Source organism: Chrysochloris asiatica, unplaced genomic scaffold (assembly GCF_000296735.1).
Source record: "Chrysochloris asiatica unplaced genomic scaffold, ChrAsi1.0 scaffold00032, whole genome shotgun sequence".
In the NCBI taxonomy this organism is placed as follows: Eukaryota; Metazoa; Chordata; class Mammalia; order Afrosoricida; family Chrysochloridae; genus Chrysochloris; species Chrysochloris asiatica.
Window position 1 is genome coordinate 1591227 of NW_006408550.1, and position 26417 is coordinate 1617643.

A 26417-nucleotide genomic window follows, 5' to 3' on the forward strand; every position below is an offset into this window, starting at 1 on the left:
TGCCATGTTTTTCTTCATATAACCCAGCTTCTTGGATTATTTGCTCAGCATACAGGTTGAATAAGTATGGTGAAAGAATACAACCCTGTTGCACACCTGTCTTAATTTTAAACCATTCAATGTTCCCATGTTCTGTTCAAACAAATCCACGTACAGATTCCTCATGAGCATAATTAGGTGTTATAGAATACTCATACTTTGCAATGTTGCCTATAGCTTGTCATAATCCACACAATCAAAAGCCTTATGTAGTCAATAAAGCACAGGTAAACATCTTTCGGATATTCTCTTTTTTCAATGAAGTTCCATCGGATATCAGCAATGATATACCTCGTTTCACAGCCTCTTCTGAATCCGGCTTGAACCTCTGGAAGTTCTCTGTCAATGTATGTTTGCAGCTGTTTCTGTATTACCTTTGTCTTCTGTAGTTTGTGTGTTTGCAGTTATGCTTGACAATGTGCTTATGCCACATACCGTTGTTGTTGTTGTTATTAAATGCCAATGACTCAGTTCCAACTCATAGTAACCCTGTATAGTGTTTCTGAGGAGTGGCTACTGAGTTCAAGCCAATGATCTTTTGGTTCAAACTGACCTTGTAGCCCAGTGCATATCCTATATCACCTTACCAGGACTCCATGCCACATATTGTTGTTGTTAAATGCCGTGGAGTCTAATCTGACCCATAGAGACCCTGTATAGGGTTTCCAAAGAGCAGCTGGTGAGCTTGAACCACCGACCTTGCAGTTCAAAGAACTTTGCAGTCTGACGCATTAGCCCACAGTGCCACCCCTGAATTTGTCCCTGGAGCCCTGGTGTGGCGTTGTTGAGTAAGCACTTGATTGTTAACCACCGATTGGAGGTTCAAATCTACCAGCCTCTCCTTGGAAACTCTATACAAGGTCACTATGAGTCGGGACCAACTCTACGGAACTTAACAAGTTTGTGTCTATTATTTCATTGATGATCTTTATAGCTCTAGGTTTACATTTTCTTTTTTGTGTGTGGTGTTAGATATGGGTCCTGTTTCATTCTTCTGCAAATGGATATCCAGTTTTGCCAGCACCATTTGTCAAAGAGACCGTCTCTTTCTCATTCAATCTGTTTCAGACCTTTGTCAAGGATCAGCTGACCATATGTGCATGGATTTACTTCTGGGTTTTCAATTCTATTTCATTGGTCTATGTGTCTGTGGTTGTACCAATACCAGGCTGTTTTGACTACCTGTGGCTATGTGGAAGGTTTTGAGATCGGGAAGTGAGGGGCTTCCTATATGTTCTTCTTTTTCAGTAGTTCTTTGCTTATCTGGGATCTCTTTCCTTTCCATATAAAGTTGATTAGTTTCTCCATCTCTTTAAAGAATGATGCTGGAATCTGGATTGGGATTGTATTATATCTACAGCGATCACTATAGACCGCTTTAGGTAGTGTTGACACTTTCGCATTGTTAAGTCTTCCTATCCATGACCATGATATGTTCTTCCATTTATGTAGGTCTCTTTTGATTTCTTGTAGCAATGTTTTGTAATATAAGTCTTTTGTTTTTCTGATTAGACTTATTCCTAAGTATTTAATCTTTCAGATATCTATTGTAAATGGTCCTGTTTTCTGATTTCCTTTCCAGAGCACTTTTTATTAGTGATATCTTTGCCTGGTTTTGGTATTAGGGTTATGTTAGCTTCATAAAATGAATTTGGGAGTTTTCCATCCTGATTTTGGGAATGAATTTGGGAGTTTTCCATTAGTCTATAGTCTGGACTAGTTTGAGTAGAATTGATATTAGCTCTTCTCTGAATGTCTGGTAGAATTCACTAGTGAACCCACCTGGGCCTAGACCTTTTTTTGGTGTGAGTTTAAAATGACCTGATTAATTTTTTTCTTTTGTTATAGGTTTGTTTAAATTTCTGCTCCAGCCCATGTTAGTTCAGGTAGCTAGTGTGCTTCGAGAAATTTGTCCATTTCTTCTAGGTTCTTCTAATTTATTGGGGTATAGTTCTTCATAGTATTCTGTTGTGATCCTTTTTATATCCATTGGTTTTGTTGTGATGTCACCTATTTCATTCCTTATTTATATTATTTGCATTTTCTCCTTTTTCTTTGTTAAATTTATTAGTGGTATGTTAATTGTATTAGTCCTTTCAAAGAACCAACTTCTTGCTTAGTGATTCTTTTGATTGTTTTTCTGTTTTATAGATTTCTGCTCTAATCTTTATTATTTCTTTTGTTCTTCTGTTGTTAAGTGCTGTCAAGTTGGTTCTAACTCACAGCAAGTCTGTATGGGGTTCCTGAGGAGCAGCTGGTGGGTTTGAACAGTCAATCTTGAGGTTAGCAGTCCAGTGTTTATCTTACAGTGCCACACCAGGACTCCACAATAATTGTAGGAGGTTTTAATACACCTTTGGCTGATAACCAAAAGGCTGCTGGTTCGAGTCCACCCAAAGGCACCTCTGAAGAAAGACCTGGTAATCTACTTCTGAAAACTAAGCTAATGACAACCCTATTGGCCACAGTTCTACTCTGACACAGATGGGGTTGCCATGAGTCCAGATAGACTTGTTAAATGAAAATTGCTCTTCGATGATGGGAGGAATCTCACCTGAACAGCGACTCCCCTTTGCCCTGCCAGCCACAGCCAGTGATCGACTGGCATGGGATTATTTGTACGATAGGCTGACCAATGACTCAAGTGCACATCATACTCCTCAGCTTCCCTGGGGGACCAGGCCAAGGCTAGATTTTACTGGAGACTCCCACATCCTTGCCTCCTTCCTTCTGGGTCCCTATCCTACTTTCCTTACTCCTGTCTGTGTTTTTTTCTGATGAGTGCTCACCCACTGAAATACACACACTTGAATCCTCACAGTAATCTAGTCTTCGTGGGACAAAGCACATCCTAGGATAGTGACCACATGCATATACACACACGCAAACACACACACATACACCCGCACGTACAGTATCCAAAATTTCATGGACAAATTCCATTATATTTTACTTCCATGAAATTTTTCAAGCCCCCTCATATGTATAACACTGAAACATACTTTGACAAAAATATGCTTGTATTATACATCCTTCTATTTTGTTCTAAACTGACCCACTCGACTGATTTCATGACCTATTATTTCAAAGGCATGACCTGCAGCTTGAAAATTACTGATCTGTGGGACCCTGGAGATGGAAGCAATTAGTTATGTCCAGATGGGAGTGAGAGGATGTCAGAGATATTAGCAGCAAAGATCAATCTGCATTAAGTCTTAAGTGGCAGTTTTCTAAATGAGTTATCTCAGGCCTTCTCAGAGGACTGCCATGGAAGCTGAGGGTGGTGCTGGCTGCACAATACTGTGGATCTACTGAATGCAGTTGGGTTCTACACTTAACAATGGCCAAAACAGCAAATGTCAACTTCTACTTATTTCACTATCGGCACAAGACCGGACAGTGTTTTATTCTGTTGCACATGGAGTTGCTATGAATCAGAACCTATTTGATGGCACCAGCTGTTCCACGGGAGAAAGATGAGGCTTTCTACTCCCGTAAAGATTTGCAGCCTCGGAAACCCTATACAGGGTCACTATGAGTTAGAACCGACTCCACGGCACATAACAACAACAACATTAGGAATAACAATAACATATTTGCCATGATTTTAAAAAGGGCTCTTGGACATGCTGTTGTGGGCCACCTGTATTCAGAGTCACCATTGAGTGCTTGATAATCGTGCAGATTCCTTGGTGGGTCCTGCAATCTGCATTTTAAATGAACGTCCCAGGCTATCCTTGTTGCTGTTAAGCATTGTTAAGTCAGTTCTAGTGCATAGCAACCCTATATAGAATTTCTGAGGAGTGACTGGTGGGTTTGAACTGCCGACCTTGCAGTTCATTGCTTATCCTACAGCATCACACCAGGACTCCAAGGCTATCTTTACGTTCAGTAAAACATGAGGCTCTGCTCTATGCTATAGGGAGCAAGGGGAGGGGACTAGTGACTCATGGATTGCTCTTCTCTGTCAGGTGGCCTTCAGACTCGGGAGAATCACTTCTAGCCTAGAGAGTCTGAGAAGTTTTCATGGGGATGTGGGGAGCAGAAACAAGCCAAGAATGATCTCCTGGGAGTAAGGTCCCTCAATAAGCCTTCCCTGACCCTCAGCTGGAGGCAGCTCTTGTTAATCTGAAGTCCACATCATGTTACATGCACTCTTTTATGATGCTTGGCCCGCTCTGCCATGGATTAATTGCTTGTGTGCCTGGCTCATCTTCCTATAAGTCAGCGGTGTAACTAAAGGGACACCGAGGGTGTGACCACACTGGGGTGACACTGTCAGAGGGTGGCATCTAAATGACTGGCTACAAAATTTTTGTGTGGTCATTCTGTAGAAATTTATTATTTTTTAAATAAAAATATACTTGTAGTTAGCCATAAACACAAACATTTTGTTTGGTAAGCACAGCTAACATGTATCAGTATACCTATAAGGCTGAAACTCTATATTAATTTACTCTTGGTGCCTTCTAAAGCTGTAATTTGCTTTAGCATCTCTATGCTGGAGAGCAAGTTTCAGTGTCTCTTCTGACATCCACTTTGACCTTTTCCTTCTTTCTTGTCTTCTTAATGACCTTTTGCTTTCTACATGTATGATGTTCTTGCTGTCATTCCACAACTCTTCTGATCTTCGGTCTTTAGTGTTTAACGTATCAAATCTGTTCTTCAGATGATCTCTAAATTCAGGTGGGATATATTCAAGGTCATATTGTGACTTTCGTGGACTTGTTTTAATTTTCTTCAGCTTCAGTTTGAATTTGCTTATGAGCAATTGATGGTCTGTTCCACAATCAGCCCCTGGCCTTGTTTTGACTGACGAGAAGGAGCGTTTCCATCGTCTCTTTCTGCAGATGTAGTCAATTTGGTTTCTATGTATTCCATCTGGTGAGATCCATGTGTATAATTGTCTCTTATGCTGTCTAAAGAAGGCATTTCAAATGAACAAATAAATCACTGATTTTGCACAATTCTACCATGTGATCTCCAGCATCATTTCTATCACGAAGGCCATATTTTCCAACTACTGATCCTTCCTCTTTGCTCCCAACCTTTGCATTCTAATCACCACTAATAATGATCAATATATCTTGAGTGCATGTTTGATCAATTTCAGATTAAAGAATTTGGTAGAATTCTATTTCATCCTCACTGGCTTTAGTGGTTTGTGCGTCAATTTGAATAATAGTGGTATTAACTGGTCTTCCCTGTAGGCACATGGATATTATCCTATCACAGACAGCATTGTACCTCATTACTGATTCAACCTGATTCACCATACTTATTCAACCTGTATGCTGAGCAAATAATCTGAGAAGCTGGGTTATATGAGGAAAAACATGGCATCAGGATTGGAGGAAGACTCATTAAAAACCTGAGATATGCAGAGGATACAACCTTGTTTGCTGAAAGTGAAGAAGACTTAAAATATTTACAGATGAAGATCAAAGAGCACAGCCTTCAGTATGGATTGCATCTCAATGTAAAGAAAACAAAAATCCTCACCACTGGACCAATAACCAGCATTCTTATCAATGGAGAAAAGATTGAATTTGTCAAGGACTTCATTCTTCTTGGATCAATTATCAACGGTCATGGAAGCAGCAGTCAAGAAATCAAATGATGTATTAGGCAAATCAGTTGCACAAGACCTTTTTAAAGTGTTGAAGAGCAAAGATGTCAGCTTGAGGACTAAGGTGCGCCTGACCCAAGCCATGGAATTTCCAGTAACCTCATATGCATGTGAAAGCTGGACAGTGAATAAGGAAGACCACAGAAGAATTGACACAGTTGAATTGTAATGTTGAAGGAGAATACTGAAAGTGCCAATAGATCCATTTTGTAAGAAGTGCAGCCAGAGTGCTCCTTGTAGGCCAGGATGGCCAAACTTCATCTCTCATACTTTGGACATATTGTCAGGAGGGACCAGTTGCTGGAGAAGGATATCATGTTTGGTAAGGTGGAGGGTCAGAGAAAAAGAGGTAGACCCCCAGAGATGGATTGGCAAAATGGCAGCATCAATGGACTCAAGCGTGGCAACAATTGTGAGGTTGGTCCAGGATCAGCCACTGTTTCGTTCTGTTGTGCATAGGGTCGCTATGAGTAGGTACCATCTTGATGGCACCTAACAACAACAACAAAGCTGTCATTATTACTCAGTTGAAATGGCTCTTCAAATCATGTAGTCTGCTTAGCTGTCAGCATACTCCCTTGTTCTTGTTATTGTTGTTGTTGTTAAGTGTCGTTGAGTCGGTTCCGACCCATAGCGACCCTGTACAGGGTTTCCAAGGGTGTAAATCTTTACGGGAGTAGAAAGCCTTATCTTTCTCCCACAGAGCAGCTGGTAGTTTCAAACTGCTGACCTTAAGGTTCGCAGCCCGATTCGTAACCACTACGCTACCATTACTGGTGTTTTTATATATAGACTCTGATTTTGTCAAATTTTCTTATGTCTTAGCTACAATTTTGTGATAAGTAGTGTTTGTGAATCTATATCAGTAATTTGAGAATGAAGTAGTAATTAAAGGAAAAAAAGGAGAAAAAAATTTTAAAGGCTTCCTCTCAGTTACTAATGATGTTATGACTAATAATGTAATTCAACATAGTTTGCAACATAATCTTGTTTAGAAGAAATACTATACCTAAGCAATGTATAACTACACTTGTCACATATTATTCAATGACTAAAATTGATGCTAAACATTACTGAAAGAGCTTCATGGAAGTGGGGAGGGTACCACCACTGCTGCAAGTTTTAAAGGCAGGTGTCATGTCTAAAATCCAGTTGCCCATTGAGTTGACTCTGTCACATGGCAGTTGTTTTTGGAAATAGATCATCAGGTCTTTCTTCCGAGGTGCTGGTGGGTAGATTTGAACACCAGCTTCTTGGTTAGAAGCCTAAGGTGTGACCCTTTTGTACCACCTAGGGATGCCCTGTTAAGTGTAAGGCACTGTTTTCAGTAATGGGTTGGTGACCATGAACTGATATTGCTATGATTCCTCTTGCTTCTCAGACATACCCAGTTCCAAATATGCACATAGAATGCACAACAAAGGCCTCCTGAGGGGACAAATGGATGAGTGGGCAAACAGGTGTACAGTGGCCCCAGGCTCTGAGTGACTAATGGCTGGTTGGTTACCAGGCTTTTAGGTCCCCATTGGAGGCAGGACCCAGAAGCAGTCAGCAACTTTCTGACACTCACAATAGCACTGAACAACAACAACAAGAGCATTAAAATCCAGGCACCGTCCCTTGGGAACAGCAGCATGTCCTCTTTCTTCTCCAGCTAGGAGAACCTTTCTAAACACTGTATACATATCCTTACTAAAATGACAGGAAAATGAGTTCCCTAGTGCCTGACTCTCTAACTTTCCAGCATCCACTTTTCATGATATCTTTATTTTGAGAAGGAATAAAGTGACTGAAGTTTTCCCTAGAGGCTCTAATTACTTTGAACGTGAGTCTTCTCTTCTTCATTTCTATTTGTGAGGGCAATAAGAGCTAACGCAGACCATGCTCTTCATGGGCCAGGCACAGTTCTAAGTGGTATACATGTATTATTCCTCCATGCACAGCACACAAGGCCATTAAGAAAATGGTTTACCTCACTTTGTTCATCAGCACGCAAGCTTTGCTTCTGATTTCTCCTCAGTATTATATTTCCTTTATCAACTGTGAAATCACTTCCTTGTTGCTGGAAATAAACATCACATTTAGGCCAAGCTGTTGCCAATATCTTGAAAAGAAAGGAAAAGACAGTTTAAGTAACTGCTATGGATTGAACTGTATTACCCTAAAATATGTGTTTAAGAGGTTTACCTGTATTTTACTGACCACACAGAGGCATTCAACTGTGTGGATCAAAATAAATTATCAATAACATTGTTCAAAATAGGATTCCCAAACACCTAATTGTGTTCATGTGGAATACATAGACCAAGAGGCAGTCATTTGAACAGAATAAGGGGATACTGAGTAGTTTAAAATCAGGGAAGGTGTGCATCAGGGTTGTAGCCTTTCACCATACTCCTCCAATCTGTGTGCTGAGCAAATAATCTGAGAAACTGGATTATATGAGAAGAACATGGCATCAGGATTGGAGGAAGACTCATTAACAACCCATGGTATGCAGATGATACAACATTGCTTGAGACAGCAAAGAGGACTTGAAGCACTTACTGATGAAGATCAAAGATTACAGCCTTTAGTATGGATTATATCTCAACATAAAGAAAAGAAAAATTCTCACAAGTGGACCAAATAAACATCATAATAAATGGTGAAAGATTGAAGTTGTCAAGGATTTCATTTTAGTTGGATCCCCGAACAATGCCCATGCTAGTTGTTATGTGCTGTGAAGTCGGTTCCAACTCATAGTGACCCTGTTCAGGGTTTCCAAGGCTGTAAATCCTTATGGGAGTCAAGTAATCAAATGACAATTAAGTGCTTACTTTGGGCAGATCTGTTACAAAAGCCTTCTTAAAAATGTTAAAAAAACAAAGATGCTACTTTGAGGAACAAGTGCATGTGACCCAAGCCATGGTATTTTCAATTGCCTCATACATATGTGAAAGCTGAAAAATTAATAAGGGAGACTGAAAAAGAATTGATGTTATTTTTATGATGTTGGCAGAGAATATTGACTGTACTGTGGACTCCCATATCCAAAATCTAATCACTTCTGAGTTATATAAAGAGCTGTTTAGACACAGAGATGTAAGCATGTACTTGGAAAGAGAGATACCATGTGAGGACTGTCTGCAGGCCAAGGAACCCAGAAACACCCGGAGCTACCAGCAAGGAAGGAATTGACACACCCAACACCATTATACGGACTTTTAGCTTTCACAATGGTGACAAAATAAATTTTAGGTCTTCAAAGCTACCCACTTGCAGTATTTTTTTGCTGCATCAGCACAAGGGGACTAAAGCAGTATAGAAATGACACTTCAAGGATTCATGAAGAAGGAGTAAAGCTATTCTATGATACCAGCTTCTCATGATACCGTCTGTATGCTCTGAGTCTTGTGACCTTCACTTGAGGGCCCCACAGGGTAAACAACCTTTTGCCAACTTATTCTTCTTTAAAATGTATGAAATGGAAAACTAGAGGAAGAGAACCTTCCGAGACTGGTATCTCCTAGACCACTCTGAGCCTCTTCCAATGGGAAACAAAGAGCAGGAGGGCACCGGGCGCTGATCCATCTATCCTCTCCCCATCTATCCTCTCTCCATCCCCATCTTTGACATTTTAGGTGTTAATGATGCTTGTACTGAGTCCAACCTGTCCCATGGTGGTGGTGGTGGTGGTGGTGATGTGCTGTGGAGTTGGTTCCGATTCATAGCAACCCTATACAGGCTTTCCGAGGCTATAAATCTTTTCAGGAGCAGAAAACATCATCTTTCTCCCCCGAAACAACTGGTATTTGGGAACTGCAACCTTGAGGTTAGCAGCCTGACTCGTAACCACTGTGCTACCAAAGACAAATCCCCATTTCGGACATTCTAAATGTTAATGATGTCTAGATTGTTTTTAACCAACCTAGAGGTTGACATGGGAAGATCAATGGTGTATGAGGATAAAAGTCATTTCTGAATTACCAAGCAGAGCCACGCTGGTGCCTGTCTTGACAGATGTGTGATCTCTCTTATTTGAGTGATGTGTTTGCTCTTAATCTGTTTTGCTGTGTCCATTTTATTTAAGTCTCAGCTGCTTTTTCATGCTATGACATCAGTAACTATCAAAAGGTCTGATCCTATCAGATTATGTTGTTAAGTGTCATTGAGTTGGTTCCAACTCACAGTGACCCTGTATAGAGTTTCTGAGGAGCAACTGGTGAGCTTGAACTGCTGACCTTGGGATTCAAACTGACCTTGCAGTCCCATGCATTAACCCACAGTGCCAATGTTCATACTTAATGATATCTTACTCTACTGAACAAAGAAGAATGCAGGTAGTTTATACTTTTTGGTCTTCTTGATAAAGATAAATTTTTGGCTTTCCTAATGGCACTGTGGAATATTGCACTAGACCACAAGGTCGGTTTGAACCGCAAGGTCGGTAGTTCAAATTCACCAGTCGCTCCTTCTAAATCCTGTACAAGGTCACTGAGTTGGAATAGACTCGATAGCATTTAACAACAACAACAACAGACATTTTTTAAAGGATATTTTAATAGTGGAAGCCTAAGCTGAGAAAATCTTTAACTTTATTCTTATCTACTGGTTTTGTGATGTTGTTATTGTTTTTAAGTGTAAATGCAATGTTTCAATATGAAATTTTAAGAGGAGAGTTGAATAGCATAGAGATTCAAAGTTTTATTAGCCATGGTAACTTTTGATTAGATATTGTCACCAAGACCAGTTGTTCTTGGTTCTTATAGTTTGACCTATAATCACAAGGGATTGAGTCGAACCCCATTGGTGTATATGCTTACGAGCTCAGTTGTAAGTAAAAGGTTTGCAGTTGGAACCCATTCAGCCACTCTGTGGGAGAAGGCTGCGGATCTGCTTCTGTAACAATTATTGTGTATGTGTACAAGTCAATTCTGACCCATAGTGACCCCACAGGGACTCCTAAGTTGTCAGCTTTACAGGAGTAGAGGCTGTCCTATCTGGAAGAACTTTGCCCTGAACATTTCTGTCCCTGAGCTGTGAACTTCCCTGAGAGAACCGTGAGTGTGATGCCTGAGTTCTGTGTGGCCATTGCAGTGAACTCTCGAACCCAGAAGAGACGTAGAGAGTGCCGCAGGAGGCTGGTTTGTTGTTTCATTATTTTTTCAGGGTTCATGCAGTAAATGACTTGACTAAACGTGGTAGAATCCATTCTGACTCATACGGACCCTATAGGACACAATAGAATGGTCCATAGTGTTTCCAAGCTGATGAATCTTCACAGAAGCAGACACGACTCCCTAACAATTGAAGCCAGCATTCTTCTAGGCACTCTACCTCACAACCCAGGCTTACTGGTTCAAAATGTCATGGTAAGTGACAATATCCTATTTAATTATGTGTCACCACTCACCAAACAGTGAATACTGAATAATTATTTAGTTAAAAAAAATGTCATTAAGTAGATTCTAACGCATGGCAAACATGTATGTGTCAGAGGATAACTATGCTCTTTAGAGTGTTCAGTGGCTGATTTCTTAAAAGTGGATTGCTAAACCTTTCTTCTAAGACATCACTGGGCAGACATGAATTTCCAACCTTCCAGTTAGTAAGTCAAACTCAACTGTTGGCATCACTCAGGGACTCCAATTAATTTAGTCACTCATAGTTGTTTCATGTTTTCTTATCTACAACCAATATAGGAACTATTCCGTTTCTAGTTATGGCCTAGATACCAGTACCAATATTTTTTTCAGTCATTGTCATAAATGACTAAAATTTTAAAAAGCATAAAGAAAAAATACCAAAGGGAGTTCTTTGGACAGAGAACCAACAATAGCATACAACAACCTGAGACTAACATACATGATATCACCTAGACTCAACCCAGATTTAGAAGTATGCCAAGTAAAACAGACCTATAAGACTGAAAATAAAGAGCCAGAAATACAGTTACAACAACCCAAAAATAAAGTAAAAAGAGAATAATGTAGTTATAGAACTCCCAAATCAGAAGAAATCAAATAGATTTCAAGAAAAAATCAAATGAATAAATAACAATAAACCTAAGTGTAACCCTAAAAACTAGACCAAGCCTTACTCTTATTGGTGTTAGGTGCCATTGAGTTACTTCTGACTCACACAGACACTATGCACAACAGAATGAGACACTGGGCCTGCCCCATTCTCACACTTGTGGTTACGCTTGAGCCCATTACTGCTGCCACTGTGTCAGCTCATCTCATTGGGCCTTCCTCTTTTTTCCAACCATCCATTTTACTTAGCTTTATGTACTTCTCCGGGGATTGGTCCCCTTCTGATAACATGTGCAAAGTATGAGAGACAACGAATGTTTCACCATCTTGCCTTTTAGGGAACATTCTGTCTGTACTTCTACAAAGACAGATTTATTTATTCTTCTGGCAGTCCCTGTTACTTTTAATATTCTTCTCCAACACCAGAATTCAAATGCGTCATTTTGTCTACAATCTTTCTTATTCATTGTCCAACTTTCACATGCATATGAAGTGAATGCAAAAAAAAAAAATACTATGGCTTGAGTCAGGTACAACTTAGACCTCCAATTGACATCTTTGCTTTTTAACCTGTTGTGGGGCTGTGGGTTAATGTGCTGCACCGCAAGGTCAGTCAGTGGTTCAAGCTCACCAGCTGCTCCTTTGAAACCCTATTGTTGTTGTTGGTAAGTGCCGTTGAGTCAGTTCCGACCCATAGTGACCCTGAGTAGGGTTTCCAAGGCTGTAAATCTTTACAGGACTGGAAAGCCTCACCTTTCTCCCACAGAACTGCTGGTAGTTTCAAACTGCTTACCTTGAGGTTAGCAGCCCAACTCTTAACCACTACATCACCAGAGCTCCTTGGAAGCCCTATACAGGGTCCCTATTAGTTGGAACTGACTTAAGACGGCACTTAAACAACAACAACTCTTACCCTTAACACTAACCCGAGTCTTAACCATAACCCTAACAATAAACAAAGTCTTAGGCCTAGCCTAGACCTAACCATAGATAGTCCCAAACCTAACCTTCATTCCTATTTATGGCTGGAGTCCTTAAACTTGAGAACCTTCTAGGAGTCTAACATGTATTTTAGTATTTTCTTCAATTGTTTCCTGTGTGTTTGCTTGCTCCTCTAACAAAATTCTTAGAAAAATCATTTTAGAAAAAAATCTCCAGCTGAACTGTGATTTGCAGGAAATGAAGTAGAGTGTCACCTCACTGACTTCACTCAGGGCTGCTAGTCTGAGCTCAGCTCCAGAACAGGGAGCACAGTTTATACTCTTTGTATATTGTGGTCAGTCATTTGATAGATTGTTGTTGTTGTTGTTGCTAAGTGCCGTGGAGTCGGGTTTGACTGATAACAAACCTACATAGGGTTTCTGAGGCTTTAAATCTTTTATGGGAGCAGAAAGCCTCATCTTTTTCCCACAGAGAGGTTGGTGGGCTCAAACTGCCAACCTTGTGGTTCACAGTCCAGTGTGTGCCCTACGGATACCACATCTATAAAGTTCCTACCATGTGTCAGGTACTGCTAAGCATATGATCATATGCTCCCTGCTCCCATATGGTGTATTACTGTGGAGAAGACAGACACATACATGCTGGGTAAACACATTCAATCTGATTGGAGCATTAAAGAGTAAAAGTGAAGTCTGTTTCATCACGATTTGAGCCAAGCCACATTTATTTCCCAGGCTCTGTGCTAAAACTAGAATACAAAGATCAAACACAGGTTCTGCCCTCAAGAATTTGTATAATCTGCAGTTCCATCATGTAATAAACTCGACTTTGATCTGCATTTGGGAACAGAAGCATTCTTTCCTAGGTATCTTAGCCATGATCTCAAGGGTGTGCTGCATTTATTTACTGCATTACCTCAACTAAAGTCTGTCAGGAAAATAAAGGAAATACAAACCAAAGGCGCGAGTCCCTGCAATGGTATGGCATCCTCCGCCTCATAGAGGTAGAAATTCAAAGGCACAAAGAAGTAGCCAGGAGCTGGTTCTGTGCAGCTGCGGCCAGAGATGTGGGGGCGACATTCACACTGCCCATCCTCAGGGGAGCATCTAAGGGGAAAAAAATCCATTGTGAAAAAAGGCAGGAGCAAGGGCAATTACCAATAAGCAAGGTAAGCATAGGCTTACTTGTGCATATTCTCTAACCTGTAGTAAACAATTTCACATTTTTGTTCACCTCATCAAAGATTCTACTTCTAGGTATGGCTGGCATCTCTCTCCCAACTCCATAGCAACTTCCTACAGATTCAAAGCCTTTTTTCAAATTTGAATCCCTGACAGAGATGAGCAAGGCAAGCATGGGCCTCCTTGTACTTACTTAATCATCTGTAGTGAACGGTTTCACTTTTTTTTTTTAAACCAACATCAAAAATTCTGTTTTTAGGTATGTCTGGCATCTGTCTTTCTCTCAGCCCCACAGCACCTTTCTACGGGATCAAAGAATCAAAGACTCTTCAAATTTCCAGTCCCTGACAGGGACTAGAAAATACTAAGAAAGTTTCACATGTGAAACTGTTCACTTCAGATTCGTAAGTAAGCACAAATAAGACTGTGCTTACCTCGTTTATTGGGCAATCCACCCCTGGGCAGGAGGTAGAGGGGGCAAGTGTAAAATGAAAGAGTGGGATTGCTGAGCTAATTCTCCCTGAGGTTGAACCAATTGTTTGAGTGCTAATTAATTGTCCTGTAAAAGGATCCTGAGAGGCTCTCGATTGACATGTCTGGTCTTGGAAACCAGGTCCATATCCTTGGGATTCAGGAAGCCATTTTCCTCAGCTGCTGTCTGTCTCTGCTCTGAAAACTAGGGAGAGGGGAGGGCCCTTCTTTACAAGCTGACGGCACACTGGTGTTCCTGGCAACACATTTATCTACACACCGTTTCAAGGAGCCCTGGTAGCATAGGGGGTTACGAGTTGAGCTGCTAACCAAAAAGCCAGCAGTTCAAATCTACCTGCTGCTCCACGGGAGGGAGATGAGGCTTTCTACTCCCATAAAGATTTACAGCTTTGAAAACCCTATACTGTGTCACTGTAAGTCAGAATGGACTCGATGGCACACAACCACCAACCACCACCACACACCACATCAGTATTCCTGGGCGGTACAAAATGGTTAACATACTTGACTGTTAATAGGAAGGCTGGAGGGCTGATTCAACCCAGACATGATTGCATCCAGAGGCACTTTGGGAGAAAGGCTTAATGACCTACTTGTGAAAAATCATCCATCGAAAATAAGTTCTATTCTGACACACACAAGTCAGAGCAGACTCAGTGGCAACTATTTTTCATACATCAGTATTTGAGCTAGCCCAGGCAGTTAAACTGTCTGCCTCCCCCTTGGGAATAGCTGAAGTGAAGGTCACCGGTTGCAGTTCATATCTTTGGATCATGACTTACACCATTTTTTCCTTGTCATGGAATAAAAAAAAAAGAATACTTCACTGATGACTAAGAGCATATCAGAATAAAATGAGGAGCAATTTCCACCTTTCATTATTCAGTGTACTGACTTACACGTTAGAATAAGCGCCTCCAATGTCACAATCACATGGAGAACACCCCTGGAGATGACGTCTCAGTCCCCAGTATCCTACCTACAAAGAGAGCATGCACAGGTGATTCTATGAAGATGTTTGATGTTCTAAAGTATGATATTAAAATCTCCACAACTGAATTGACACATATCAATTGCCAAACATGAGAAATCACACTGTCGTTTTTCTTGTAGGCACACTGGGCATCGGTCTCTAAGAACACAGTCTCCCATCCCCAGGGCCTGAAGTGAAGGAGACAGGAGAGCTGTCTGTGTGGAGAGGCAATGGGAACCACACAGTTTCTCTGACAGAAGCAATTTATCCTCAAGCTTGGTTACTTAAGGTCGTCTGAGGAGAAGTTCTTCTCCCAGTCGGTTTCCAACTACTTTCATAAAGTTGACAAGCTCCAATACCACAAGAATCCCTGGAGATTTTACTCACACAGTACTAAAATGTTTTGGGGCAAAAAAGTCAGTTAAACTTATCTTGGGATATTACATGAATAGCACAGGTAGTAGACTTGTCTGGTTTTTAAAATCAGTTGTTTGGGCATATTGTGACCCCGCCTTCAGAATCAACTTTGCTGTTTAAGACATCTTTTCTTATTGCAACATCTTGACCTTTATTCAGTATAAACAGCTGATGAAATATACACAACTATTTTTTTTAAAAAATCTGATAACATCTAGTATAAAATGCTCAGAAAAATACTTCCGCCTTGCACTCAAGTTAACCTGCTAATTTCAATTTTAATAGACATGAAACTGTCCTTTGGAATGGGTGTATTAAATTATCCATGTTCTTTGTTTACTTGGTAAAATTTTATTCTCAATTTTACTCAAAATGATTAATTTTAAATATTCAAATATGACATCATCTGTTACAAAATGCTACAAAGAACTTAAAAAAAATTTTTTTTTTTTCCAAAACCAAACTCCAGTTTTGACGTGAGCTACTTGTCACAGGATGTTGTTGTGAAAACTCCCTCTTGGCCAGGGTTACCTTGGGGAGGCCCAGGGCACCACTGATAGATGTGAATATGGTGGACATGCCCTGGACACAGCCAGGAGGGAGATTTTTCTATTGGACTGCCCCGGATGATGACTTTCCTTCTGCAAAAACAATTAAGTCAAAACACTGCACATGTGACAATTAACCTGCCACCGAAGAGTCAGCCTTGGCTGAGTGAAATAAGTCAGTCACAAAATGAAAACGAATGTTACGATCCCACTTGCATTAAGTATCTGGAATAATGTATAGAGAGACAGATATTCATTTGTGGTTACCACGGGTGGGCGGGAAATGGGACTAGGAAAACTCAATGCTTATGGGGAGGGGGGGCTGAGCTTCTGTTAAGGGTGATTGTGCCATTTAGGAATGGTTAAGGCTGATGGCTGGACAATATAATTGTTGTTACTATTAAGTGTGTTGAGTTGGTTTCGACTCATAGCAATCAGGCATAGGGCCTCTGAGGAGCAGCTGGTGAGTTTGAACTGCCAACCTTGTTTTAGCTAGAGTCCCTTCTTCATATTTCCTTCCTTCCTTCCTCCCCCCCCCCATATCCCCACTCTCTCCCAATATGTTTTCAGTAAAATTACTAAGAATATTAGCAGAAAACTATGTCCTAATAGCATATGTTTCTTATTTATCAACTAAATTTCTGCAGACACATCAAGTTCATTGTTCTTTTATTAGATTTAAGTTTTTATTTTTTCTTTCTAAAATGTCATGATGGACTGCCAAGATTGGAGAAAAAAGAAAAGAGTTGGATTTAAACTCCCTAATTGCACAACACATTTCCTATGAAAATGTTTTATCTACTAATTTTAGAACATACAAGCTTATAGATTTAACATGCTCATTCATTTATTTTTCACAGGAATCCACAATATATTTAAACCTAAAGGTTTGTTTTCTTTTTTGGTGAAGACGTTGTCCAAAATCTTTTTAAGCAGAGAAAGATAGTGATGGTGAGAGGATTGTATACTGATAAAAGCAAGATCCCATGAAAAAGGCAGATAAATGCTCATTTGTTCTACTGCTTGGCATTTTCAGGAAAACAATACATCGACCTATAGGCATCTATGGCCGGGATGGTTCAGTCTAATGGAGTGGTGTGCTGGTGAATGTTTAACAACCAGCTATGTGGCATAGGGAAGAGGGAGGTTGATTTAGTGTTTGCTGATTTCTGTGATGTAAATACTCCTGCTGTAGCCAGTTTCCAGTTAACCAATATGATGTCATTGAATGAGGATTTGGAAAGAGATGGACCATAGCTTACCATTACATAGTGTTTCTACTCTACAGCTACAATAGACAAAAACAGCAGTAGTGCATAAATAACCGTAAAACCTAAAACAATGTGGAAGTATTGTTTCAACATTTAGTACCTTTTTAGAAATTTTAATTTAGTTGTAAGTTTTACAGTTTAATTTCTAATAATGGTTGCTATTAATAATGACTTGCAAATAACTAAAAATTTAATTGTAAGCTCTAGCAAGTCAGTATGAGTCAGCTGTAGCATAGCACTAGGCCAAGTCAGTTTCATTAATCTGAGAACTCTCTCACTCCTCCTCCTCTTCCTATGCATCCTTTTCCTTCTACTACTCTCTCTCTCTCTCTACACATACACACACACACATTTTTTTTTCATTAACATTTTGAAGCTCCTTATAATGCATGGGACCTCAAGGTCGGTTTAAACCACAAGGTTGGCAGTTCAAACTCACCAGCTGCTCCTTGAAAACCCTATACAGGGTTGCTATGAGTCAGAACTGACTCGAAAGTACTTAACAACAGCAAGAATAATAGGAAAAAATACCCCTGTTTTGTTCAATGTTCTGATCCAACATTTTCCTAGATTTTATTAATTTAAAAATCATCACTGAGAAAGAAAGATAAGGCAGTTTCACAATGTGGTTTCCTGTTGTCGGGGACATATTGACATGGATAATGACCATATAGTCATGCTAAATATGCTTGTCAATGTGCTGCAGGGGGAACAGAGCAATGACATCCCATCCTCAGGATGAGAAAATGCTTCATGGAGGAAGGGCAGTTGTGGTGGGCTTGGAGGATAGACTATTTTGACCACAGGATCTGGGAGAGACGATGCCAGAGCTCTAATTTCTGTACTTCCTGCTGATGGGAAATGATGTGCTCCAGGGACCTTTCTTCCCATCACAGCACCTCAGTCAAGGAAGGCTAAGGTTGCCCACAGTCTAGTGTAGGAAGCACTAACTCTACTCATCTCAAAACTGCCAAGAAGCCTGACTCAAAATGCACATCACAAAGTATCAAAAGCTTCGAACAGTTATTTTTATCAGACTTCAAATTGCAATATGGCAATAGAATAAGAAAAGCAATGAACAAGACCAAGTCTTTCTGGGCAATGGCAGTAGAGCTCTACATTGCTAGATATAAAGTGGAAATCACAGGCAAATACGTACAGTGCATTCTTCACAGTGCGGCCCGGTGGCAAATGGCCCACACAAGCATTGGCCTGTGTCCACATCACAGGCTGAGAATGGCAGACTCCCAAGGGGGTTACAGTTGCAGGCTGAAAGCACAGCACACAAGGTTATTCTCAGTCTTATTTCTCTACTATTTGAAAATGTCCTTAATAGCTTACACTGGGCAAAACATGTGGCCCAAAGAACACAGGGTAGCCCGCCTTGCCAAGTTTACTGGTTGCACAATCAGTGTACTACATAAAGTCTGCAAAGGAAATCTAGTGCCAGATACCTCCAGAGCCCTCATGTTGTTCTAAGGATGGCAATTAGGAGGAGACAAGCACGTGTAGGAAGTGGCACATTTAACCTGAGTGATACTGGCCAGGATGGGTGACTCAGAGGCTGGGGTTATTGGGTGTCATAGTTATTAATGATGGCTCCTTCTATGGCAGATGTAGTGATCATTTCCTTTTCCCTCCTCTCTTTCTTCCTGCCATACTACTTTTTTTTTCTTTCACTCTCCTCCTTCCTTTTCCCTTTTGCTTTCTCCATCACTATATACATTTCTGAATCCTGCTTATGTTGTGAAGGTTAAGAAAAGATATTATCAGGAAAAATCAGTGTTCATGGAAATAATCCAAATACCCATTAACTAATGACTAGATCAACAAAATGTGGGATATCCACACAACAAAATGCTATTTGGTCATAAAGTGGAATAAAATTCTGAGACCTACTACAACACGGAAAGCCTTGAAAACACTGTGCTAAGTAAATAAGCTCAATGAAAAGACTATATATTACATGATTCTATTTATATGAAGTAGCCCAAGTAGGCAAATCCATAGAGACAGAAAGTAGGTTAGTGGTTGCCTAGAGCCGAGAGCAGGGTGGAGGTTGGGTTGATAGCTGACGAGTACAGAATTTTCTTTTCACAGTGATAAAAATGTTCCAGAATTGATTATGGTGATGGTTGCACAACTCTGTGAATCTACTAAAAACGAATGAATCGGACACTTTAAAGGCGAATTACATGGAATGTGAATTGTATCTCAGTAAAGCTACAACAAAAGAAACAAAAACCAATATTCAGCCTGTTCTCAGACTAGCAGTTTAGTCACTAAATGAAGGGGAACACTGGAATCTACCTGGAGCACAGAAAGTGTGAGAGAAATTGGAAAAAAAATTAATTTTACAGTCATACTTAAAAAAAAGAAGCAGCATGTAATTACTGAAAGGTTCAGAATGTTGTTCTCTAAACAGTGCCTTACACAGCAACAATAGGGAGCTTGACTCTGCAACCAAATGCAGATGATTTACCCAGGATTCCCTCAGGTATTTGAAGCTCTAAGAGGCAACTAACTCTGAACGTTTGTGATCCTATAGCCAAGAGCCTGTCCATTTGGCCTCGGAAAACTACTGAAGGTCTTTCTATTTCCCCTCAACCCCTCCCTAGGCTCTTTAAATTCTGTGATTTTCTTTGTTAGAGAAAGTATGGACTAATACTACAGGGGCATGAGAAGAAAGGGGGAAAGTACTTTAAAATAAGATCAAAGAACCCAGCACTTGAAAATTGCCTGAGAAGTCATTAATCTATGCAGAAATGCATAACATAAGGTAATGAATTTGTACATAGCTCTCTAGAGAGTTCTATGGAGGCCATTTCCCTAAAGGTTGCATTTTTCCCTGCTTTTGCTTCAGTGCCCCCTGCTGGTCTCTTACGATCAATTCAGCAAACCATTGAGAAAAATTCTCCACTACTAAAATTTTCGGAAGGTGTTTTTATCACTTTTTAAAACTCAGAGGCTGGCAGGACTATTATGTATTTACAACTGTTGGATTTAAAGAATGAGTGAGACTACATATATATGAAGTAGTCAGAATAGGCAAATCCATAGAGACAGAAAGTAGGTTAGTGGTTGCCTAAAGCTGGGAGTAGGTTGGAGCGATAGCTTAAGAGTACAGAATTTTCTTTTCACAGTGATAAAATTCTTCTAAAATTGATTGTGATAAAAATGTTCTAAAATTAAAAAAACCCAAGCTTTGAAATGCGTTCAGCCACCTGTCCATGTTGACTTACGTTGGCAGCCGAGGGGATCATTGGCACTCAGTCCATAGTGGTTGGGCTTGCACTGGTCACACTTGGCTCCTTCCACGTTCTCCTTACATAGGCACTGGCCAGCCACAGACCCCAAAGCAGGATCTGAGTGGCTCACACAAATGCCACCAGATAAGGTTCCATCAGGGTCACACTCACAAGCTGGGGAAACAGACATGCGAATTCATTGTCTTGTTGTTGCTAAGTGCCATCGAGTCGGTTCTGACCCACAGCGATCCTGTATAGGGATTCCGAGAAGCGGCTGGTGAGTTTAAACAGCCGACTTTGCAGTCTAGAGCATTAACCTACAGCCCCACACCAGGAATCCGTCATTGTCTTGTTGTTGCTGTTACATACCGTGGAGTCGGTTCCGATTCATAGTGACCCTGCACAGGGTTTCCTAGGCTGTAAATCTTTACGGGAGCAGAACGCCTCATCTTGCTCCCGCGGAACCTCTGGTAGTTTCAAACCGCTGACCTTCAGGATGGCAGCCCGATTCGTAACCACTATGCTACCATTATTTGCAAGTTGTGGACAACTTGAAATAGCAGCATAGAATTTTACCAACACTATAACTAATGCCTTAGAGCATGAAAATCTGAAGGCTTTTTCCTGTGAAGGACTCCAGCCTGGCAGAGTCTAATTATGTCTTGTGCCTAGGTTTAAGTGTTCCAATGCCCATTTTTACTTGAGTACTTCATACACCTCTGACAGCGGAACTGTCAGAGTTAGAAACAGTGCATTTAAAATCAGTATGGGACCACTTGCCTTGCAGGAACATTCCTAGACACATTCCTCAATGGTCGCCTAGTTGTGATGTCACCAGGGTTCTACACCTAACGATATATGTCTATGTGTGTGTGCATCAAGGGGCATGAGAACGAGAAGGAAACCTTCCACAAAAGCACTGTATTAAATGTCTACCAAATCTTTAAAACAGGGTTAGGGAGTGCATCTGCCCTTCCCTATTGTTACTGATTGAATTGTGTTCCCCTAAAATATGTGTTCTATCTAAATCCTAACCTCTATGCCTGTGGTTATGGAGTCCTGGTGTGGCACTGTGAGATAAAGCACCGGATTGGATTACAAGGTTGGTTTGAAGAATAAGGTTGGCGGTTCAAATTCAGCAGTCGCTCCTCAGAACCCCTATACAGGGTCACCATGAATTGAATGGACTCAATGTTACTTAACAACAACAACATGCCTGTGGTTATAATTCCATTTGAGCTTTTGTTATGTTAGTGAGGCAGGATTAGGTTGCATTTTGAGTCAATCTCTGAGATAGAAAAGCGATTAAGCAAGTAAACAGAATTACTCTGGTAGGGTTGTGGTTAGGAATCAGGCTGTGACCCTTAAGGTGAGCAGTTCCAAACTACCAGCTGTTGCGCAGGAGAAAGATTTGTTGTTGTTGTTGTTGTTGTTGTTGTTATGTGCTGTGGAGTTGGTTCTGACTCATAGCGACCCTGTACAGCGTTTCTGAGTCTGTAAATCTTTACAGGAGCAGTGTTGTTGTTGTTGTTGTTATGTGCTGTGGAGTTGGTTCTGACTCATAGCGACCCTGTACAGCGTTTCTGAGTCTGTAAATCTTTACAGGAGCAGAAAGCCTCATCTTTTTTTTGCAGAACCGCTGGTACTTTCGAACTGCTGACCATGAGATTAGCAGCCCGATTCATGCCACTAGACACCCAATAAAATCTCTTAGTATTACATGATTTAATTCCAGGGAACTATTACTATCAATGGTTGAGACCACCACATTTTTGTTTTTCTTTATCACAATTGACTGTGTTTTGATCATGTTGTTGTTGTTAAGTGTGGTTGAGTCAGTTTTGACTCATAGAAACCCAGTATAGGGTTTCCAAGGAGCGGATGCTGAGCTTGAACCGCCAACCATGTGGTTCAAACCAACCTTGCAGTCCAGTGCATTAACCTACAGTGAGTGTCACACCAGGACTCCATTTTAATTATAGAAGACTTAAAATTAGCCAGCTCTTATGTCTGGAATCTTTCTGTAAATATATAGATTCAAGTAAGGACAATTTAGAGAAAATTTATATGACAATGTTAATTGGTCTTAATATATACCTCATTAATATACCTCATAGTATATAGTCGAAGACATCTTTAGGTAAACTTGGAGAAGTTGGGGAGTCTAATTATGGTAGTTTGTTTGCAAATTCCTCATCTTTTCATGGAAAAACTCCTTGCTCACAAAGAATGACTTTCAAATTTCATGACAGAGAGACTAGTTTTCTGTCCTTAATCTTCTTCAAATGCTCCACCAAGGTTAATATTGATTCTTAAAAAGCAAGACTTTGGTTGATACATATGAAAACACTTTGTTTAGTAATTTTTCCAGTTATCTTTCTAGATTCCTAGTTTATCTGTCTCAAACATTGCATTTTCTTTATTCCACACAAGAGAACAATTTTATCTTCTTTTGCAAATACATAGTTTTAAAAACATTAGTAAAAGATATATGTGTGTGCAATTATAAGTTCTGGTAAAAATTGTAGGACAATGAGGAAACTACTTTAAAGTATGCCTTAAACGATTTATTTTGAGTTCATCAATTCTATTCCTAGTCATATCTTAGGGTTAGTCTTTGTGCATGTGCACAAGGCCGTATGTACAAGAATGTTTATTACGGTATCAAAACAAGAATGGACAAAATACACAGTTTTTTCATACTTATGGGAAGGAACTCTGTGTAGAAATTAAAATCGAATAGCTAAGCTACCTGATAGGGACAATGTCTCAAAATGTTGAGGCCATGGGTTTAAGCCACCAACCTTGTGTTGAGCAGCCCTGTGCTTCTCCTACAGCCATACACCTGGATTCAGGTGAATGGTATAAGGGTGTTTATATTATCTTTATTCTTGCATGCTTAGAAGATTTCATTTAAAAGGCTAAGATTAAAGATAAAATAAAAATATTTTTAAAGGCTGAAAAGAGATTGAGAAAATAAGCAGGAAAAAGGAGCTCTGGTAGCTTTGTGGTTACTAATACGGCTGTGAACCGCAAGGTCAGCAATTTGAAACTACCAGCGGCTCCGCGGGAGAAAGATGAGGCTTTCTGCTCTAGTAAGGATTTACAGCCTTGGAAACCCTGTACGGGGTCGCTATGAGTCAGAACCGACTCCACGGCACGTAACAACAACAACAAATCGAATGCTTTAGCCAGTCTTATTACTTTAACTACTTCCCTAAGCCGACCTCCACCATGTCGAATGAGGATGCCACATCTTTTGAAACATTGCCTTCTCCTGGTTGAATCTGGAATAATTTCCCAATTCACCAGGATCTTCAACCATTGCTGCAAGATGGCTGTCTGTTGTGGTTAAGTGCTGTTGATACCAGGGCAGAACTGCATAATTTGGTCCAATTTGTTTGGGGAAAGAAAAGCTCTGAAAACGGAAGTGTTCTTAGTAGTCCCTTACTTTGTCTAACCTAAAGATTGGCGGTTCCAACAGACCCAGAGGAGTTATGAGGAAAGACCCAGGACGTACTTTTCTGAAGGTCACAGCCCTATGGGACAGTTCTATTCATGGAGTCACCGGGAGTCAGAGGCCACAGGAGTTTGGAGATGCTGTTAGGCAGTGAAGACTGGCAGCCCGTGGGAATTTGCCCCAGCAAATGATAAGGATGGGGACTCACGAATGCACGCATAAGGATCCGAGAGGGACTTGAGGGCGTCCCTGTAGAAAAGAGGTCTGCAGCGTTCGCAGTGCTGTCCCTCCGTGTGGTGCCTGCAGTCGTCACACACGCCCCCACTGCGGCCCCCGCTCTCCAGGTACGCGGTCATGTCGAAGTGACAGAGCTCAGAGTGGCCATTACAGTTACACGCTGAGGAAAGAGACCAGAGTTACTGAGGTTTGGGGATTAGCAAAGCTCCCTGAACTCATCACTGCATTTTCGAATCCTCGATATATTTTAGCCACTCCCCACGTTTAAAAAATAGATATACCAAGTATGCAAAGGGTTAAAATAGGTGATGTCAAGGGATCCTTCTAGCATTAGGATTCTGTAAAATGTGTTCCTGAGATGTTTACTATGTTGTTCGCTGCCAGGGAGTCAAATCTAACTCATAGTGGTACCAGGTGACAGACTAAACTGCTCCACAGGGTTTATTTTGGAGTTTCGTCTTTATAGAAGTGTCCTGGTGTAGGTAAGCACCGAACTGCTCACTGCAAGGTCAGAGGTTCAAATCCACCAACTGCTCCTAGGAAACCCTGTACAGAATCACTATGAGTTGTAGCTGATTGATGGCACTTAGCAATAAACAATAACAATCTCTACAGAAGGACCCTGGTGGCACAGAGGTTAAGTGTCAGGTTGCTAATCAACCTAGTTAGGGGTTCAAACTCACCAGTCTACTCAGTAAAGATTACAGCCTTGGAACCTCTGTGGGGGAGAGGGGTCACTTTGGGTCAGAATAGACTAGATGGCAACAGCTTTTTCTAAAAAACTCTTTCCAGAAGAAGACTAACAGAACTTTCTTCAGAGACACTGCTGTATGGGTTCCAACTGGCATCCTTTCTGGGTTCCAGCCAATCATAAACCATTGTGCCACCCAGCTGCCTGTGTCACGTGGGTAATCTAGAAGTCCTCTGAATTAGTTTACATCACATTTCCTGTGAAGCAGTGTCTTCATTCACAGATGGTGTTTTAAGTGCCCCTGAGTCCTTCTGATCCAGAGCTACCCTGTATAGTGTTTCTGGGGAGCGTCACACCACTTTAAAGAATAGAAATATATTTTCTCACAGTTCAGAAGGCTAGGGGTCCACATCCGGGGTATTGACTTTAAGGAAATGCTCTCTCTCTGCTGGTTTGTTGCTTTAGATTTCTTTACCTTCCTGATGTAGCGTGTGGGGCAAAACTCTGGACTGCAAGGTTAGTTCGAACCACAAGGTCAACCTTGGAAACCCCTACACAGGGTCACTAGGAGTAGGAACTGACTTGATGACACTTAACAACAACAACAACCCTACTGTCCAGTTCAGGGCTCCTGGTGTGGTGCTGTAGGGTCAGCACTGGACTGCTAATCTGAGGAAACCCTACACGGGGTCTCTATGAATCAGAACTGACTCGCAGGCACTTAACAACAACAACCCTCCAATTCTGCAATTTCTTGGCAAACTTCACAGGGCATTTACCCTCCCACCCCTACCCCCATGCTTACTTCTTGTGTCTAGTCTTTTTATCCCTCAGAGAGCCCACTCTACTCAGGTATGATCGAATAAACATAACAAAGAAGCCCGATCTCCAAAACCAGAATGGCATTACAGGTATAGGGGTTAGGATTCCAACATATATTTTAGGGGGGACAGAGTTCAAGCTATAACAGCTGGGATCCTCAGAAAAGATATGAGAGCCGGCAAAGCACTGGGAAAGCATCATTCTGAGTCACCTCCATCTACATAGGAGGGACCCTGGACCTGTTGCCCACGCCTGAGCCCTGGCCTGTCTCTGCATCACAGGGCAGGAGGGCTGGGAGAAGGCTGCACATCTTTTCCTGCCATCTGAGCTCAGCAGGAAAAGGAGGGAAATACAGTCTGTTTGGGTAACTTGGTTCGTCTTGTTGGGTTTTTCCCTGCCAACAGTCTAGAGTCACTTGTATACTGTGATTTACAGCCTTGAAAATCATGG

The 26417-nt window shown here is 40.9% G+C and overlaps 1 protein-coding gene across 1 annotated transcript in view; it reads right to left on the minus strand.

Moving 5' to 3' along the window:
• Window positions 1-26417, minus strand: part of LAMB4 (laminin, beta 4) — a 108922-nt gene that overhangs the window by 63337 nt on the left and 19168 nt on the right. Inside the window, exons 9-13 of the mRNA XM_006859276.1 lie at window positions 24426-24614; window positions 20752-20931; window positions 18669-18778; window positions 15200-15279; window positions 13583-13733 (exon numbers count right to left, since the gene is read on the minus strand). Of these exons, the coding sequence (XP_006859338.1) occupies window positions 13583-13733; window positions 15200-15279; window positions 18669-18778; window positions 20752-20931; window positions 24426-24614 (710 nt within the window). The remainder of the gene's footprint in view (window positions 1-13582; window positions 13734-15199; window positions 15280-18668; window positions 18779-20751; window positions 20932-24425; window positions 24615-26417) is intronic.